Here is an 18,385-nt window from a genome sequence, read left to right on the forward strand (position 1 = left end):
AATGTTGAAATTCAACTCCCGTGGGAAATCCCCCCAAAAACTACTCAAAGTTGGAGCTATGTGCCCCTAAGGTGCAGGTAGAAACATTCATTCATCCCCTCCTCTATTAGGATACTCAACCTGTTGGAACAGGGTCGATGATGTTGTGATGGTGATGATGATGATGATGATGTTGATGATTCCTCACTGTGGCTGACACTCACTTGAACTGCCTGTTGTTTTTATGTGATGGCTGTGATTCCTATGTGTGACGGTTGCATGTACAGTAATGCTTTTTAATTTTCTTACACCTACTGCAATCAAATTGCCCAAGTTGGGACAAATAAAATTACTTGACTTGACTTGACTATCCATAAGCTGTTGCAGTGTATGCATGAGATTTGTAATGTGAGAGTGCTAGAAAAGTTTTCTTGCAGGCCACATAAAATTGTATCGCGGGACAGATCTGGTCCCCAGGTCTTTGACATGTGTGCTATAGACTATAATGTAACCTACTTGTAGACTAGGCTACAATCATTGTAGGCTAGTAGCCTACAAGTCAATTGAATGTAAAAAGGGTAGACAGTTATATCCTATTTAGTAGCCTAGCTAGTAATTAGACATTAAAGAAAACCTCTGTCATGCATATAGGAATAGCACACATTTGGTTCAGGCAACAATACCAGTTTGTCAGGGGCTGGTTTTGAATCAATTCAGGGCTGCCCTCTTGTGGTTATAATTGCTTACAATTTAGAAACAATTATTTCCGTTTTGCGATAGATAGATAGATAGATAGATAGATAGATAGATAGATAGATAGATAGATAGATAGATAGATAGATAGATAGATAGAGACAAGAGTGTCAGAGAGAGAGAGAGAGAGGCGGTGAATGTTTCAAAAAATAATGTCGCGAAATAGAAACTCATTAGGCCTAAAGGGAATCCTGTGATATTCCCTTTACTGTGATATTAATCAAGTTAAGTGCTCTTTTAGTAAATAAATAAATAAATTATAATGGACTAGTATACCGTGGTCAGACTGGCTTGAAAGCTATGTGAACACAAGTCCCCTTGGATCTAAACAAAGAGACGTGCTGGTGGCGGGCTGCTAGGAACCAACGTCATTCCAGTATCAGTTTCTTACCGACTGTATTTACTGCCGGAACAAGCATAGTGGTGGAGTGTGCGAACCGGGTAAATCTAAAGTGAGTCTAATATTGTTTTACTCTTAAAAATGCACGTCTGTACAAACCCATATTGCGTGTCTCGTCATGTCATAGCAATGTACCGTGACTGAATGGATACGTGTAAACTCGTTATTTCGAATATCAGTAAAGGAGCCGTTCACTTGTTCACTTCTGCTAAACGAGTAGCTGCTGTTTGTTTTAGCCTCGAGAGCTAAAGGTAACGGAACAAACTGCCTCAAATGAAAACAACGTTCACTGGGAGAAATTGCGTTTACTGTTGTAACGTTATTTTAACGTCCATTGATCTCATAAAACAGGGTTTCTCTGTTCTCAGCTCACACAGTGTGCCGCCGGAATTGATTAAATGCACTTTGTAATGCTGGTTGTTAGCTGGCACAGTGTATCTGATAAACATAGATACTTATCAATTAGTTAAGTTGCATCCCGGGTTAAGCTAACTGTTAATGTAACTTTGTTTTTCAGTAGTGCATCCAACTAGCCCTGAGCAGCTGTTGATGTGTTGACTTTATCAAGCGTAAGACGAACAATCATGACTTCTCTGGTAAGTTTGGCTTCTTTTTTTGTTTGTTTGTTAACGACTCTCAGAAGAGACAAATTCAAACTTTTTTCCTGTTTACGTAACCACGTAGTCGCATTGTCCTGATACATGTAGACACAATTCACGACTATTATTATTGTAGACGTTGTAGTTGTTGTTTAACTTTACCTCACCCAATCAATATAACAGTCCTGATCCTATGAAGTTTGATTGGCTCTGCATATCCTTGAAAATTGTCTACATGCTGACACAGGTTTGTCTTGCAGGGGAGCAGCAGTTCCTCAGCCACAGAGTACACTGTGCGGGTTCCCAAGTGAGTAATGTGGACTGACAATCAAATATAGCCTATATAAAAATGTGTTGGGACAAACCCCATTACATGTCACGGCTTTGATGTATTAAAGATGAGACGGAAAAGCTAGAAGGATCGGCTTCCCAAGTATTTAGTATCTGTAGGATGAGTTCTAAAAACTATAGGTGCAAACTTGAATGTTATTGTTTGTCCGCATTAAACTATTCCTACTCTGCAACCCCTTTCGGTCCCACAGAAACACCAGCAAGAAGTACAATATCATGGCTTTCAATGCAGGAGACAGAGTCAGCTGTTCAACATGGACACAGGTGAGCCCCTCTTGCCAAAGGATTGGCCACCGTAGGCGCAGCTGCAGCACTGAGAGAAATATGAGAATTGTGAAAACTGGAAAAATGTTCAAGTTTGACATGGAACGACTGAAGTTTGCAAATCATCTGATCAGTTTGTTTGGATGTCTTCACAACTCCCTCTCTCGTCCTCTCCAGGCTCGTATGGAAAGAGACATGAGTGCTCGGCGGATATATGGCGAGGAAGAGTCACAGGAAGGTGCCGCAGGAAGCGAGTTTGGGAAAAAGCAGCGTGAGGAAGCACGGCGGAAGAAGTTTGGTATTGTGACACGTGAATTCAAAGTGGAGGACCAGCCCTGGATTCTCAAAGTCAATGGCAAGGCCGGCAAGAAGTGAGGAGACAACGTCTTTATATTCTGGTCATTAGACCCAGAAGTATTTAGCATAGCTGCATATTGATCACGCCTGCGAGTGAACAGCTAATCTTGATGAGTGAAGCCAAACGCGTCGTTCACTCAATACATTTCAGTAATGTCAGTGTGCAGTGGTTTATTTTGATTTTTCACCTAAGATGTTCATTTTGGCTGTGCATGGGGATTGTTACCATGTCTTTATAATGTAACAGAAACTAGTATGTTTTTTTAGTTATTGTGAGTTATTGTTGACAACTTGTAGGTCAAGTTTTACATCAGTATAGCTGGATGGATATGTAAGTCTGTAAATCTGTTTAAAACATACATTCACTCCCTCCTTCTGTCTTTGCATTTGTTTGCATCAGGTTCAGAGGTCTGAAGAAGGGCGGTGTTACAGAAAATGCGTCCTACTACATCTTTACACAGTGTCCCGATGGAGCGTTCGAGGCCTTTCCTGTCCATGGCTGGTACAACTTCACACCCCTGGCCAAGCACCGAACGCTCACTGCTGAGGAGGCTGAGGAGGAGTGGGGCAGGTGGGTGAGGGCGGGCGGCCGGCTGGCTGTTTGTAGAGGGACAGTTCATTCCAGTCGTGTTAGGTCTGTTAAAAACCGCTGAGACATCCCCATGTTTTTACAGGAGGAACAAGGTGGTGAATCACTTCAGCATCATGCTTCAGAGGCGTCTGCGGGAGCAGGAGCGTGGCGAGGATGATGAAGATGAGGCAGATAAATCAGGGAAGAAGAAAAAGAAGGGCGGTAGTGGCAGAGGAGGCGACCTGCGCATTCACGACCTGGACGATGACCTGGAGATGAGCAGTGACGACAGTGACAGCAGCGGAGGGGAAGGTAAAGGACAAAGAAACTATGTGGGCCTGAAGATATCTTTTTTTATATTTTTATTTGCACAAAATTAAAAGAATACAACATAAAACATGATAGGTAACAATAGGAGAGTGCAGGGAGAGGCAAAAAGCCACAATGGGCTTATTTTTAAGCCTCCACCTTATGAAAAAATTAATAAAAAAAAAAAGACTGACAACAATAATATATATATAAAAAAACAGAAAATATAAGTGTGTGTGTGGATGTGTGTACATGTGTCCATTAGTAACTCATGAGCAATAACAATAATAGTGCGAATAATAATCAGTATTAAAATACCAACATAGACAATACATTACAAAACAGCAGTTAAATGATCTTTTAAACATTTTTTAAAACATTTCACAGAAGAACATTTTTTTTTGCTAAATGGGAGAAACTGTTCATAACTTAGTACCTCTAAATTTAATTGCGATTTGACCTCTGGTAGTGAGGAGTTTAGGGAGGTGAAGATTTGCAGATTGGCGTGTTGAGTAAGAATGAACCTTTGAAATACGTAGATAACCACAACCATGCAGTGCTCACCTGTCCACACTGTTGTCATGTGATATGTACTTATTTCATTTTCTTTCATCAATCGCTCGGGCATCTCTCTTTTCAATGAGCAGATGGAGAGAGCAAGGCAAAAGCAAAGAAAGACGCGGGGAAAGGAAAAGCAAAGAAGAAAAAGAAAAAGAGTAACGACCACGAGGCCTTGGAGGACAGCGATGACGGTGACTACGAAGGTCTAGAGGTGGATTACATGTCAGATGAAAGCAGGTCAGTACCAGCGCGTTGTGACACGCAAACTCCTCTTTGTGGATGCTGTAAGTGACGTTTTGTTTGGCTGTGTTTCCTCATTGATTACTGTGTAATATTCTATATACAGCTCAGATGAAGAGCCAGAAAAGGGGAAACCCAGCAAAGGAGAGGATCTCCCGAAAGGTAAGACTGTCTGTGGTTTAACATCTCCAATTTTTCCCTGTTAAAAAGGTTTCCGGGAGTTTTTCCTCAGTCGATGTGAGGGTCTAAGGACAGAGGATGTTGTTGTGATGCCATGTAAACCCCTCTTAGACAAACTGTTTGCAAAAATGGGCTATACAAATAAAATTGCCTTGCCTTGCCTTGCCATTACTGATCTATTATTTATTAAGCTTATGTTGTAGGTTTATGTAATACATACAATGAAACGTCTTTCTCAATGTCTGTCCTTCATAGGTATCGATGAGGCATCTGAAAGTGAGGAAGAGAGCGAGGAGGAGAAACAGAACGAAGAGGAAACAAAGGAGGAGGAAGAAGAGGAGGAAGGAAAGAAAACCCCGGTCCAAGCGGAAAAGAAGAAGAAAAAAGGTGTGACCCACATGGAGACAGACACACACACATAAAAATGTGTTCAAGAGCAGTCCAAAAAACCATATTGACTTGTAAATGATTGTCCTCTCTGCTTGAATGAACATTGTATTGGTTTGTGTGTCACAGACAGCAGTGGAGAGTCGGACAGCTCAGACGACAGCGACATCGAGGGAGAGACGGCGTCTGCTTTGTTCATGGTAGTTAGTGTGTGTGTGTGGTTGAGTAAATGGGTAATTAGTGTATTTTGCTCAGGTTGTTCATTAGTATCAATTTGTTTTTGTGTCATTACATGATATGTGGTTTTCAAATGACTTTATGACAACTGTAGAAGAATTGATGTGTTCAGTCACTGTGCAGCTTATTATAGAGTTAATTATGTTGCTGATTTATTTTAGAGGTGTGTGTGTGTGATGTGTATGTGTGAATGGTTCTGAGTTTACATGTGCATGGTCATCTCCCTCCATCATGTTCTAATCAAACGTCGTCTCTCCCCGGGTCTCAGAAGAAGCGCACTCCTCCTAAACGTGGAGGTGGGCGTGGCTCTGCGGGCAGCTCCAGGACGGGCAGTCGTCCCGGGACGCCATCCATAGACTCTGCCACCACCTCCAACACACTCCGTGCTGCCGCTAGCAAACTAGAGCAAGGTGTGTGTGCATATACCCCCATACAAATTTATATTTTAAACAATAAACAAGACAAGATGGCCTCATGTTACACTTAAAGAAGTCAGCATCAAAAAATACCACCCCACTTTGTTTTTTCATCCCAACTATATCTCCATCCCTCACAGGTAAGAGACAGCCTCAGGGTCCTGCCACTGATTCACCAGCTGCCAAAAGGCTGAAGATGGAGCCCAACAGTCAGAGCCCTGCTCCTTCTGGGAAGAGCACACCGCAGCCTCCATCAGGAAAGTCCACCCCCAGCTCCAGGTACTATGTTTCTTTATGTCTATGTTCATAATACGCAATTTTATAACAACAATGATAATATCAATCTTTATTGTCCACAATGTGGAAATTTGTCTTCGTGAATTTGTCTTCTGCTTCACAAATTATCACAATAAAAACATAATAAATAAACAACACATCATTCAAATACATATCACAATAATGAACAGTGATTATCATGGTTCCCGTCTGAATAGCGTTCATGAATTTAGTAGAGTTATTGCATTTGGTACAATAGACATTCTATGAATGGTCTTGGTTGCTGCTGCAGTGGCTCTATAGCGTCTTCCTGTGGACAGTTTTATAAATTCATTTGCGAGGGGGTGACTGGGATCAGCCCAGATTCTCTGTGCTTTCTGTTTGACTTTCATATTATAAATGTATTCCAGATGTCTCTGCTCTTTCCCTATCATTTTACTAGCCATTTTTGTAATATTTGCCAGTTTGGTTCTATTTTTAACCCCTGGTTAATTTTGATACACCAGCTCCAAAATGTTCTTCAAATGAATTCGGTTTCCTAATAAGATATACACGCTACATTGCCTTTTTAAAAATAAATTCAGTGTTGACAGTACAACTCAAAGTAAAATAAAAAAAAATGCTCCTAAATATTTAAACTCCTGCACTACTTCAACATGCTGATCATTAATCCCTGCAGCTGGAAGATCTTCACTGATTTTCTGGTGATTTACAATAAGGAGCACTTCAGTCTTAGCTGCATTGATGTAGAGGTAGCTGTCCTTAGACCAGCCAGTGAGCCCTGCAATGTGGTTGAAATAAGTTGACTGGCTGACTGTATCCCCCACCTTCATGAGACCCAGTAACACCATATCATCAGCATATTTATTTATTTTACAGTTGACAAAGCATTTCGTTAGTGTACAGAGAAAATTATATTATATCCTTTTGAGATTATTGCTAAATGTGTCATAGTTGACAAAGCTGTAAGTCTTAAAAGAATTAGGTACTGTAAACAGGGTGTTTGTTAACAGGGTAAAAGCTGTGTTTTCTTTCCTATTCATCTTGGCCCACAGTGATGTGCAGCTTACTGAGGAGGCGGTCCGGCGCTACCTGATCCGTAAACCCATGACCACCAAAGACCTGCTGAAGAAGTTCCAGACCAAGCGGACAGGTTTGAGCAGTGAGCAGACCGTCAACGTGCTGGCTCAGATCCTGAAGCGCCTCAACCCAGAGCGCAAAAATGTGAACGACAAAATGCATTTCTACCTCACCGAATAACATAACATAGGTGAGGGAGGGGAGCAGGGGGTATAGACGGAAGGACTAACGATGAACCTCTTTAGGTGATGTTTTGGTGTTCTCTGCAAAGAGAGGTTGTATCTTTTTCATAAACATCTTGTGTTGTGACTTAGCACAGGATCACGGTGTTAAAACAGTATTCACAGGTGGAATTTATTCTGCAAGTGTAAGTGCGAGTATTTTGTGAAGCTTCTTGAATTTGTTTTTCATAATCTGAAATCTCACATTAAACGACATACTGTGTTAATGTTGACTGACAAACATCTCAGTCTCCTTATGATTCCTCTCTTGCTGAAGGCATTCACACTACTTATTCAAATATTTATTAGTCGTGCCAAAGGGCATGTTATATAGCATTGGGAGGACCCGGGCAACTTGTTTATCAAACACGCGACTCGTTCGGGATCAGTGTGCTTTTACTTTTCTCTTCATAAATTTTTCACGACTGAATGAATGGGAGGAAGAAAAATGACTGCACTTTTTCATACGTCTCCTGCTCTGGCATACTGTACCTTCACCGAGAGACTCAATTTAAACTTTTAAAATGTAGATGCAAGCCTTGTCCGTTGATGTAGTGTAGGTATGTATGTAGAGTATGTGACCTTTCATTAAGCGAAGAGACCTGTTCAGGGTGGTGGAGCAGGTTTGTGCCGAGTTTCACTTGCATACCAGACACACCTACACCTATTCTCTAATATTTATATTTGAACAAAAAATTTATATTTGCTAATTATTCAACTTTTTCTAAATCATATCTTTTTATTACAAATGAATTGAGCAAATGTCCTAATCCCCTGAAACCTGGTCCCATTTGAAAAGTAACCTAAATTTTAAATTGGTCAAAAGACGTTCAGCTATTAAAGTTGCACCCAACACTTTGACATCTTCTACCACTTGAAATACCACCGGTTAAGTTTTATGCTCTTTTCAAACATGTTTTTGAGTTTATAATAGGTGTGTACTGGGTCTAAATATTGCCTGAAAATCTGGTACTGGTAAGTCCCAACAGCAAAAAGGCGTGTACCGGATGCACTACTGCAGCATTAGGGGAGGAACTAGTGTGCTTGCTAATATACGTTTAACACTGAACCACGCCTCATGACAGGTAGCCATCATGCCCATCACTTGCTAATAGGTGACATGATCAGATGAGGTGAGTGAGGACCTATATTGTTCCTGAGTGTAGCTGTGCCTGGTATTAAGGATGTTTACTTAGAGATACTAGACACACTTTTATCACAAGTTTTAAACTTAATAGTTACAGTACGTGTCATCTTTAATCTGAAAAAACAAGTTGTTAACCGTGAGACAGGAGCGGCTATTTGTCGCTTTGCATCAAAAGGCACAGACATGACAACAAATCCATTCATAAAACACACCTATAAAATGTGGTCTGAATTACATAAAAAGGCCCAAAGTAGTCAACCCTTTTATAACCTTACTCCCTTCCATGCAAACCCTCTTCTACCTAAAGTCTTAAGAGATGGCATCACCCAAGTATGGTTCACAAAGGGCATTAAGACATTTGGGGACCTATGCAAAGATGGGGTCTTAGATTCATGCAGATCTTATGGCTAAATACAGCCTTGATAAGTGAGACTTCCAAATTGCTGCAACACAGATATACTAACAGTAAAGGGTATAGATTTCTACCCATCGTAAAACAACCTTTAGATAATATACCAAGGAGCAAAAAAATATTCATGCGGTTATACCTCATATGTACACACTGGCATTAACAATCTGTGGAAAAAAGAGGGGCTTATGGTTAGGGAAAAGTGGGAGGCTGACTTATTTCATAACTTTGAAGATGCTGATTGGACCGAATTATGTGAAAAGGCTGCTTTTCTTATAATAGTAAACACGTCTTCTTAACCCAATACGATGCAATACGTAGAATCTATCACACCCCAGAAAGACGACATGATATAAATCAGACAATCTGAAATAAATATTCCACCTGAACCAAGGTTAACTCTACTAGGGGACACATCGACGCTGCCTGTAAGAGGCAACAAAATCAGATTGGTAATAATAGCTTTGACAAAATAGCCAATAAATGCATAGCTCTTAAATGGCAGAATGAACACCCACCTCCACCCTCTCTTTGGCTAAGTGAACTGACCTCTTATATCCCCAATGAGAAAATAATGAATAATGATGATCTAGCTGTACTTTAGTAAGTGTGTTACTCAAATATTTTTCTTTAATACAGAAAAAAATCCAATAAAGAGAATGTTAAAAAAAACAAATAACAATGCAAGGCTGATGGCGACATCTGGGTTGATCGGCAAAGCCACTGAACATGTTGTGCAACAGGAAGGTGGGAAACGTGAGGGAGAAGAATGGATCTTCCTCTCCTATAAGGATGCAAATTTTGTAAGTTGCTTCTTTTGTTACAGTGTGTCTGTAAAATGTATTCAAAGCACCAGAGGCTGCAGCACCAGAGAGCTGATTTTCATGTCTTGCAACATTGTCTTGCATTCTTGCACCTTGTGCTTACTATACAGAAATTGGTAGTAGTGTTTCCTTTATCCCCCAAACTATTAATTGTTGTTAAATTGTATGGTTTTTTTTTCAATTTCCATCCTAAGTGGAAATAAATGCAGTTATAACTGCACTAAAAATTTAACAACTGTTGGTCAGACCAGGGCTGTGTTTGGGAAGTATCGTCCCACCCACGTCACCAGCCTAATAGCTGCCTGTTAGACAGGAGCGGCCACTTTTCTCTGTGCATTAAAATGCAGAGACTTGCTGTAGGAGGAGTCACAAAGTGATGGGGTATAAAACCGTGTACAGAAGAACCAATGCAGGCATTAGATACTTCTATATTATTGTCAGCGGGGAGTCCTTATTAATACTTGTGCAAATATAATACATATTATTGTATCCTCCCTCAGTTCTCTAAAAACAAAACTTTTCAGTAAAGGATGGCTTCAGAAAATGATGCAAAGCCAATGCGTGTCCTGGTCACTGGTGGAGCTGGGTTGATCGGCAAAGCCATTGAACATGTAGTGCAACAGGAGGGTGGGAAACGTGAGGGAGAAGAATGGATCTTCCTCACCTCTAAGGATGCAGATCTTTTGTAAGTTGATTTTCATGTCTTGCAACATGTCTTGCACTCTTGCAATGTTGTGCTTACTATACAAAAATTGGTGGAAGTGTTTCCTTTATGCCCCAAACTAATAATTGTTGTTAAATTGTATCTGTGTTTTTCCCCAATTTCCATCCTAAGTGGAAATAAATACAGTTATAACAGTGCACTATAATATTAACAGAGATGTAGAGCAGACCAGGGCTGTGTTCGAGAAGTATCGTCCCACCCATGTCATCAACCTGGCTGCCAAAATCGGAGGACTCTATGAACACATGAGGGAGAACTTGAACTTTTTGGTGAGATAATTCTTTCACACGTGACAAAACATGATAAACTATTATAGTTTATAGTAGGAAAGTGTATTTTATCCTTACCGTAGAATTGAAGTCTACTGAAAATGTCTACATGGTCAACTTTAATGGCCAGTCAGTGACTCTCTTACATCTTAACAGAGGAGCAACCTCAAGATCAATGACAACGTCCTACAAACGGCCCATGAGATGGGGGTCAACAAGGTTGTGTCTTGCCTGTCCACATGTATCTTCCCTGACAAAACTACATACCCCATTGATGAGACCATGGTAAGTCAGTAATTATATGGGCAAGCATATAATTATAAAGGCTTTGTCTTCTTGTACACTAAGAAAAATAACAATATCCAGAGGTGTGGACCTAAGTCACATGACTTGGACTTGAGTCACAAATTTGACAACTTCAGACTTGACTTGAAAAAATCAAGAATAACTTGGAATCGACTTTAACATGAGCACCGATTACTTGTGACGTCACTTGGACTTAATCCTTTAGACTAGGAAAGACAGTTCACAGTTCAGGCAGTGGCGCACAGCCTCATAGATAGATAGATAGAACAGGTGAGGACATACTATAGTGTGCTCAGGGTGGTGGAAGAGGTCTGTTTCAAGTTTCACTCAGAACCAAAAAAAAATTACTTCATGAATCCCCAAAGTGATGTTCATTAGAAATTCATAGGCCACATACCAGACACCCTGTCCTCAGGTACAGGACAGGGTGGTACTACAGGTCTGTTTCAAGTTTCACAACAAAAATGCCTTAAGGGAGCCCTAAGGCCATTTTTGTAAATTTTTGTCATTTTTCTATTTTGATTTGGTGATCATTATCAGCTTATGGCATGAATTTTAATGGCAGTTTGAATACATGATGATGCCACTTGTTTTATTTAAAAAACAACATAATTTTTTTTTTTTTTTAATATAATGAATAATGTGTGTGTGTGTGTGTGTGTGTGTGTGTGTGTGTGTGTGTGTGTGTGTGTGTGTGTGTGTGTGTGTGTGTGTGTGTGTGTGTGTGTGTGTGTGTGTGTGTGTGTGTCACCTTAGGCGAAGGGTGTTGTCTAACTTTGTCTTGTCATTCCTCATTCTCCAAGATCCACAACGGGCCACCTCATGAAACCAACTTTGGGTACGCACAGGCTAAGAGGATACTTGATATTCAGAACAGGTATGCAGCTTACCTAAACAAAGGCCTGGGATACATTGTTACTGTGATTTCACATGTAAAAAAGGAGTCAGCTGCCTAAAGCAGTTTAAAGCTAGCCTGATGCATCAGCCGCTTACTTCATTACATTTCATATAGCGTCTGAACACGAGCCATAGGGATTCGTTTGCTTCCGGGAGGCGGTTGCTTACATTTGCTTCAACTAATCGCTGCTGCTTGGTGGTCACGTGTCAATTCAATTTATTTTTTAAAATGGGACAATGCGAGTTCATGGACGAAAACAATCGTAAGCACGCCGGATTGTAGCCACAGGCTAATTTACATCCGCTGTCCCATACATAGATGTTCCCTGGTACAAAAAAAATTACAATAAATAAAAACAAAAGCATGTTATAAAATAGCAGCAGTCAGTTTACAGTACAATAGATAAATGTGTGTGTGTGTGCTATACACCGGTTAAGCTCATAGGTTAATCTTGAGCGCTTGAGTTCAACGTCATCGCCTTCACTTACCCGTCTGTTCGCTGATTGGTCCGTCCGCTCTGGCGGACGGAGCAAACCGAAACGCATTGCTAGTGTCCTGACTACATGTTTGAGGCATAGACTGTAAAAAAAAAAGGTTTGAGGTTTGAGGCAAAGGTTTGAGGCAAATGAAATTTGCCGGAACCAGTAGGCGGCGCTAGCCTGGCTAGTTTAAAGCTACATGTCTTATGTCTGTGTGTTGACAGGGCCTACTTTGAGCGGTATGGACATCGTTACACGTCAGTCATCCCAACCAATGTGTTTGGCCCCCATGACAATTTCAACATCGATAATGGCCATGTGCTGTCAGTGCTCATTCACAAGACCTACAAAGCCATGAGTGAGTAATTCTCACCTTCTAATCCATCTCAACTCAAACACAGACAAGACAAAAAATGAATAATGGACAACAAGGTAATGGTATGATTTATCCTTTGTCACTCACAGAGGAAGGGACTCCTGTGACTGTGTGTGGCACTGGAACTCCCAAAAGACAGTTCACCTACTCTCTGGTAAAGTATCTGTGTTTTACAATCCACTGTGTGAGTGCACAGTATGTGTACATTGTACAAACACTCCCAGACCAAACAAGTCTACACTGTCTAATTCCTGCGGTTGTGTTTATTCTCAGGACGTTGGCCGTTTAGTTATTTGGGCCCTCAGAGAATATGACGAGATAGACCCCATCATCGTCTCTGGTGAGTGCAATGCTCTGCTAACCCTTATGTACAATTTTCTTCTGTGATACACCAAAGGCGATGCAGGAACTTATTAATTGCCTTAAAAACCATAGAGCTTTAACAAAGTCTGTGCAGTGTTCATTCCTTCATTTTTCACTGTTAATTTTATTTCAGTGGGGGAAGAGAGTGAAACTTCAATCAAAGACACTATGGACTTGATAGCAGAGGCTATGGATTTCAAAGGCGAAATACAGGTATCATTCATTCCCCAATGGTCATATACTACACCTGTCCCTATGATACAGTATATGGACTGAGTTTGACACAGTATTTACTTTTAGATCAAAATTAACTGTTCTTATTTTCTATTTTAAGAGATTCTTTGATATATTTTCTGCAATAAAGAACAGCATCGTATTTCTTTAGCAGCTACCAACAGGCTCTGTAATAACCATTATAACCATTGTTTCTCTTTGGCAACTCTTCTCAGTTCGACACCTCCATGTCTGATGGCCAGGTGAGGAAGACGGCTAGTACGGCCAAACTAAGACGCTATCTTCCTGACTTTACCTACACCCCCCTCAAAGAAGGTGAGAGTTCATTATACTCATTATATCCATTGTATTAGTATTATTGTATGTTTCCTCAGCTGAGTGAAGGTAACCTGTTTTTGTCTGTTCTCCTAGCCGTAAAGATGACCTGTGACTGGTTTGTGAACAACTATGACACTGCCCGGACATGAAGTAACCAAATACTGAGCTGACTATTGATCACCGTGGGAATCAGATTATCCTGTGTTACTTGTACATATTTTGTAATGTACTAAAGCCTCTTTTCCTATTTCACTGGGATTATTTAGAAAGAGTCTGAGAAACAAGGACCACAACATTATTATAGAATAACAATTCAAAAAGGCTTTTATAATCCCAAATAGTCCCATCATAAATCCTCTCTACCTCATATACAAATAAGTAACATTATAAAACAAAACACAAACAAATGGATGTCAACTAAACATTATATCTTTAAAAGTGGATGTGTTGTGCATCTACACGGTATGTCTTGATTTGTTTATTATCATTGGTTTATAGTTTTTCTCATTGAACTATTTGTCTTTGTTAAATGCATTTGGCATATTAAAATTCATCCATACACTGACATCTGTGTAATGATTTTAAAAAACAATTAGAAACAGAAAAAACAAGCGTATGGAAAGTGATGCATTTACTGTAAGAGCAGTGTGCCTAAAATGGATAAAGTCTGGAACTATAAACATTTTTTCTTGTATTTATTAAAATAAAAACATTAGATTCATGGCCCCACGAGGGTTACAGAAACAAAGAAGACTTTTAGGCATTCAAGTTAACTTTTATTTTTTTGGTAAAGTGTAAGTCTCTGTATTGTGCAGAAGCAGAGGAACACAACAATTTGATGGCAATGCATGAACACAATTTAGAAAATATACACTCCCTGCCTTTTTAAGTTAAACCAACATATGTATAAACAAATATTCTCCACATTTATACTAGATACTATTTCTATTAGTGAGTTGTTATTCATATTATTTCATTTTTCATTATCTAATTTAAATCAGCCATTGGAAACGTTAAAGACACCCCAGTGGATGAAGTCAGGCAATCGTGATCTCATTCAGTTGATTATGTTCCCTTAAAAGAGGAGCACAACTGTGGTACATGTCACTATGACAATACTGGTTCTGTTGGACTGCTTTAATCTCAAACATGTGACCCAGCAAGACAGTCAGTATGTCTCAAAAACACAGTCTGCAGAGTGTTTTAACCACAGCAAATGTTCTGTACACTGCCATATATATGTATAAATATAATTATTTATATATATTTACATTAACCTGAAAAACAAGACGGACATCAGCTTTAATGTGTTCCATATCCAAGCTGAGTCAATCTGGGAATTAACCAGGGAGGTTCCGACAGATGACAGAGATGCGACGCTGCCGAAGAACTTTCTGTCCATTGAACACAGACTCTTCATCTTTCAGGATCTCATGAGTGAAATTATAGCGGGCCTGGTCTCTGCAAACATGTCAAGAGAAGAAAAATATTACTGCACTGTTTCAAGATAGCACACCATGTCGACAGTAGGCCTACCTATGACATTTTCACACACAAATTCAGACAGTCCTAAAACAGGAACAGAATTCTTCATAGTCAACCTCAGTATGTAGAGTGAGCGTTGGGGCAACAGAAGGTCCAGCCATTCGTTACTGTCATTTTCTTTCACCAGGCGCATGATGCTGTCTGACAGAAGACTCAAGCCAGCAATAGTGTTGCCACAAAACTGGAAAAGAGAACATCAAAATAATAAAAGTTTTTATCCACAGGTTATGGTGCTGGGTAATACTGTCCGTCATTTTTGATGTCCAGAAATTATGCTTAAGAATTGACTTTCCCAAAACTACTGTCCGCACTCCACATGCACAGAAAGAAAAGAGAAACCCACCTTGACGCTGTCGATGTGAGGTTTGATGTAACCAGATTTGTCCAGGTCCAGAACGTGCACAGGTCCGAGGAGATGACTGCCCTCAGGAAACGCTACAGACCGGACACGAGTCAAGACCTCCTCACACGGTGCCCCCCACTTGACACGCTCAGTCTCTCGGTACCCATGAATAGCCTAGATATGGATAAGTGAACAGAGCACAATTAAAGTCAAAGGTCAACACTGTCATTCAGGTGACAAATATACAGTAAGTGCCTTGAGAAACAATACTGTGCACCAGTTCTTTCAATGTAGTATTTTGACAGCCTGCCCTTTGTGAACAATTATTTTCTTCCAAACTATAAGGTCAAAACAGAGTTAGTGAAATGATTTTCAAAAATAAACTCACAGCCTGTGGAGGAAAAAAAAACCTAACCAAGAATGTCGCTTATCTAAATAGACATAGTTAGAATTTATTTTATATTATATATCATTTATATTTATCTTTTTTTTAATCAATTGTGGCCTACCTCAGTTAGCTGTTTGTCTGAAATTGTTCTGACTACCTATAGTAACCAGGACACAATGAAAAACAGGTTTTTGTCTTGTGGTCCGTTACAGTCATAAGCATTACCAATAGGACAGGCATGGGCAAACTATTCCACAAAGAGCCCTGTGGCTGCAGACTTAATTAGTTATAAACTACAGGTGTGCGTTAAGCGTTTTGAGTTCGACACTGAAACTCCACGTGCAGCTGTGTGATATGTAAACATAAGAGACATTAGTGCAGACAGGTGACTTACGTCGTCCCAGTGGTCGAACTCGTACCGTTTCCTCTTCAAACCTGGCTCCAGCTCTTGTAGCAGAGCTCGCTCCTCCTCCTCGGTGATGAAGGCCGTCCTCACCTCCACCTGAGAGCCGAGTCTCCGCACCAACTCCCGGCTGGAGCCCGAGATCAGCGCCGCCTCGTCTCGCAGAGGTGAGGAGAGGCCGCTGCTGCTCGCACAGGAGCTCAGACAACGCGGGCGACTTGTGTGAACGGGCGGTGTGTGGACTCGTTTCAACACGAACAGCAACAGTCTCATCCTCTTGTTTAAAATAATATAAATCAACTTCGCTACACTGTTTTAAATATCTTTATCTGCGTTTTGGTCCTGCTCGCAGAAGTCAAACGCGTACGAGAGACGCCATGTTAGGAAACGCTATGCATTGTGGGGGGTGTAGTTTTTGAGCCATACAGATTCGTGCCTAGATTTTTGTTGTAGTGTGAATGAGAAGAAAAGGCATTTGAAACTTTTTTTTGGCTAATGGGTCCACGAGAAGAAAAGGCATGTGAAACTTTTTTGGCTAATGGGTCCACGTCTTTTTCCTGTATGTTGCATAGCTAACTTCTCTCATTCATCATCCTTATGTAGAAATTAGGTTTTGGTCTCTCTTCAGTAGTAGCCTACTAGCTATACCCAGGGGGCAAAATCCCAGTTTTTTGAAAAACGGACACGGAGCGTTGTAAAAGGTTTGACACCAGAAATGATATCTAGGAACTTGAAGGATTAAAACCTGGGTGGACAACCTGGTCAACTAGCTGCTGGAAAGCTACAGGGGGCCAAAACCCCTTTCTGGGGTCATTTTGCTGGCGAAATGATGTAAATGCAAATATTTAGGTACTACAATGGCATAAATAGTCATACAACTATAAAATTTGGCAGAGAGTATCTTGACACATAGGGGGAGGCATGAAAAAAAGATTCTGGGGTTTGATGCAACTCAATTTTAAGATATCACCCTCAACATCCCAAAAAAGACCAAAAAAAGTACTGTTCGCCTGACAAATTCTCATGAAAATTATTATTTTTCAGCACTTTATGGAGAATATCTATGCTTAACATATATATAGAAATTTTCCTTAATTCATAAGCTTCCATTTGAGTCCAAGATAGCCTTTCTACTAGCCACTGGAAAGCTACAGGCTGTCTCCAAACAATGCAACACCTATTGTGAAAAACTACATGTTAACTGGCATGATCAGAAACCATTCTATTTCTGGTCTCCCCAAAGTGAACAGATAGATAGAGAAGACCGTTGGCCACAGCAAGTGGGGCTTTGGAGATAGAAAGGCTATCTTGGACTCTAATGGAAGCTTATGAATTAAGGAAATTTTCTATATACATGTTAAGCATAGATATTCTCCATAAAGTGCTGAAAAATAATAATTTTCATGAGAATTTGTCAGGCAAACAGTACTTTTTTTTGTATTTTTTGGGATGTTGAGGGAGATATCTTAAAATTGAGTTGCAACAAACCCCAGAATCTTTTTTTCATGCCTCCCCCTATGTGTCAAGATACTCTCTGCCAAATGTTATAGTTGTATGACTATTTATGCCATTGTAGTACCTAAATATTTGCATTTACATCATTTCGCCAGCAAAATGACCCCAGAAAGGGGTTTTAGCCCCCTGTATCTTTCCAGCAGCTAGTTGACCAGGTTGTCCACCCAGGTTTTAATCCTTGAAGTTCCTAGATATCATTTCTGGTGTCAAACCTTTTACAACGCTCCGTGTCCGTTTTTTTGCTTTGCCCCCTGGGTACTAGGCTATATTTCCAACACAATTTGCAGGGTTGCATTATCGTGTTAAGTGCCCTGGTTTACTCTTGTTAACTTTCAAGAAAGCTAGAGCCTGATTCTGTGGGCTAAAACAGCGGACATGCTGGTGATATGATAATGATCCTGAAGAGAGGACAACGGACAGTCAATAGTTGTTTGTTCTATTATAGTTGTTCATCAACTTTGCACCATGTGTTTGTACACTGTGTGTTATGTTACAGGCCAAGCCACAAGTTCAAGCCCTCTGTTCCGTTGGGATATGGAGTCAACAGTGGACGCAGATCATGCAGTTCTTCACCGTGGACACTGGAGGGCAGTGAACACCGATGACTGCAAAAACCCTCAGGTCAGTTGATCAGTCCACCTGAGTCAAAGTGTGTCAGGACTT

The 18,385-nt window shown here is 40.4% G+C and overlaps 3 protein-coding genes across 4 annotated transcripts; 2 read left to right on the top strand and 1 right to left on the bottom strand.

The window, feature by feature from the left end:
• The first annotated feature begins 1,172 nt into the window (after nucleotides 1-1,172).
• On the top strand, nucleotides 1,173-7,404 carry gtf2f1 (general transcription factor IIF, polypeptide 1). Its single transcript, XM_083976780.1, has 14 exons — nucleotides 1,173-1,184; nucleotides 1,650-1,728; nucleotides 1,992-2,038; nucleotides 2,274-2,346; nucleotides 2,524-2,717; nucleotides 3,104-3,274; nucleotides 3,378-3,586; nucleotides 4,231-4,381; nucleotides 4,491-4,546; nucleotides 4,820-4,951; nucleotides 5,081-5,151; nucleotides 5,457-5,598; nucleotides 5,745-5,883; nucleotides 6,936-7,404. Exons 2-14 carry the CDS (start codon nucleotides 1,717-1,719, stop codon nucleotides 7,138-7,140), a joined length of 1,602 nt encoding a protein of 533 aa, XP_083832906.1. The 5' UTR covers nucleotides 1,173-1,184; nucleotides 1,650-1,716; the 3' UTR covers nucleotides 7,141-7,404.
• Nucleotides 7,405-9,425: 2,021 nt separating this feature from the next.
• LOC310989650 (GDP-L-fucose synthase-like) lies at nucleotides 9,426-13,800 on the top strand. The gene is made up of 11 exons (XM_083976781.1): nucleotides 9,426-9,540; nucleotides 10,062-10,246; nucleotides 10,440-10,554; nucleotides 10,711-10,839; nucleotides 11,664-11,737; nucleotides 12,462-12,595; nucleotides 12,703-12,767; nucleotides 12,887-12,953; nucleotides 13,110-13,189; nucleotides 13,426-13,525; nucleotides 13,622-13,800. Exons 2-11 carry the CDS (start codon nucleotides 10,092-10,094, stop codon nucleotides 13,675-13,677), a joined length of 975 nt encoding a protein of 324 aa, XP_083832907.1. The 5' UTR covers nucleotides 9,426-9,540; nucleotides 10,062-10,091; the 3' UTR covers nucleotides 13,678-13,800.
• A 499-nt stretch (nucleotides 13,801-14,299) lies between these two features.
• Nucleotides 14,300-16,587, bottom strand: alkbh7 (alkB homolog 7). Of its 2 annotated transcripts, XR_014595545.1 has the most exons (5): nucleotides 16,199-16,587; nucleotides 15,417-15,590; nucleotides 15,130-15,254; nucleotides 14,662-14,989; nucleotides 14,329-14,409 (listed from the first exon to the last, which is right to left on the bottom strand). XR_014595545.1 is itself a non-coding variant. In XM_083976706.1 (4 exons), the coding sequence occupies exons 1-4, from the start codon at nucleotides 16,478-16,480 to the stop codon at nucleotides 14,869-14,871; spliced, it is 702 nt and encodes a 233-aa protein (XP_083832832.1). In that variant the 5' UTR covers nucleotides 16,481-16,587; the 3' UTR covers nucleotides 14,300-14,868. The 2 variants fall into 2 exon arrangements, 1 of the variants encoding a protein (XP_083832832.1); XM_083976706.1 differs by having other exon boundaries at nucleotides 14,300-14,989.
• Nucleotides 16,588-18,385: the final 1,798 nt, after the last annotated feature.

Source organism: Trachurus trachurus (assembly GCF_905171665.1).
Source record: "Trachurus trachurus genome assembly, chromosome: 8".
NCBI classification, from domain to species: Eukaryota; Metazoa; Chordata; class Actinopteri; order Carangiformes; family Carangidae; genus Trachurus; species Trachurus trachurus.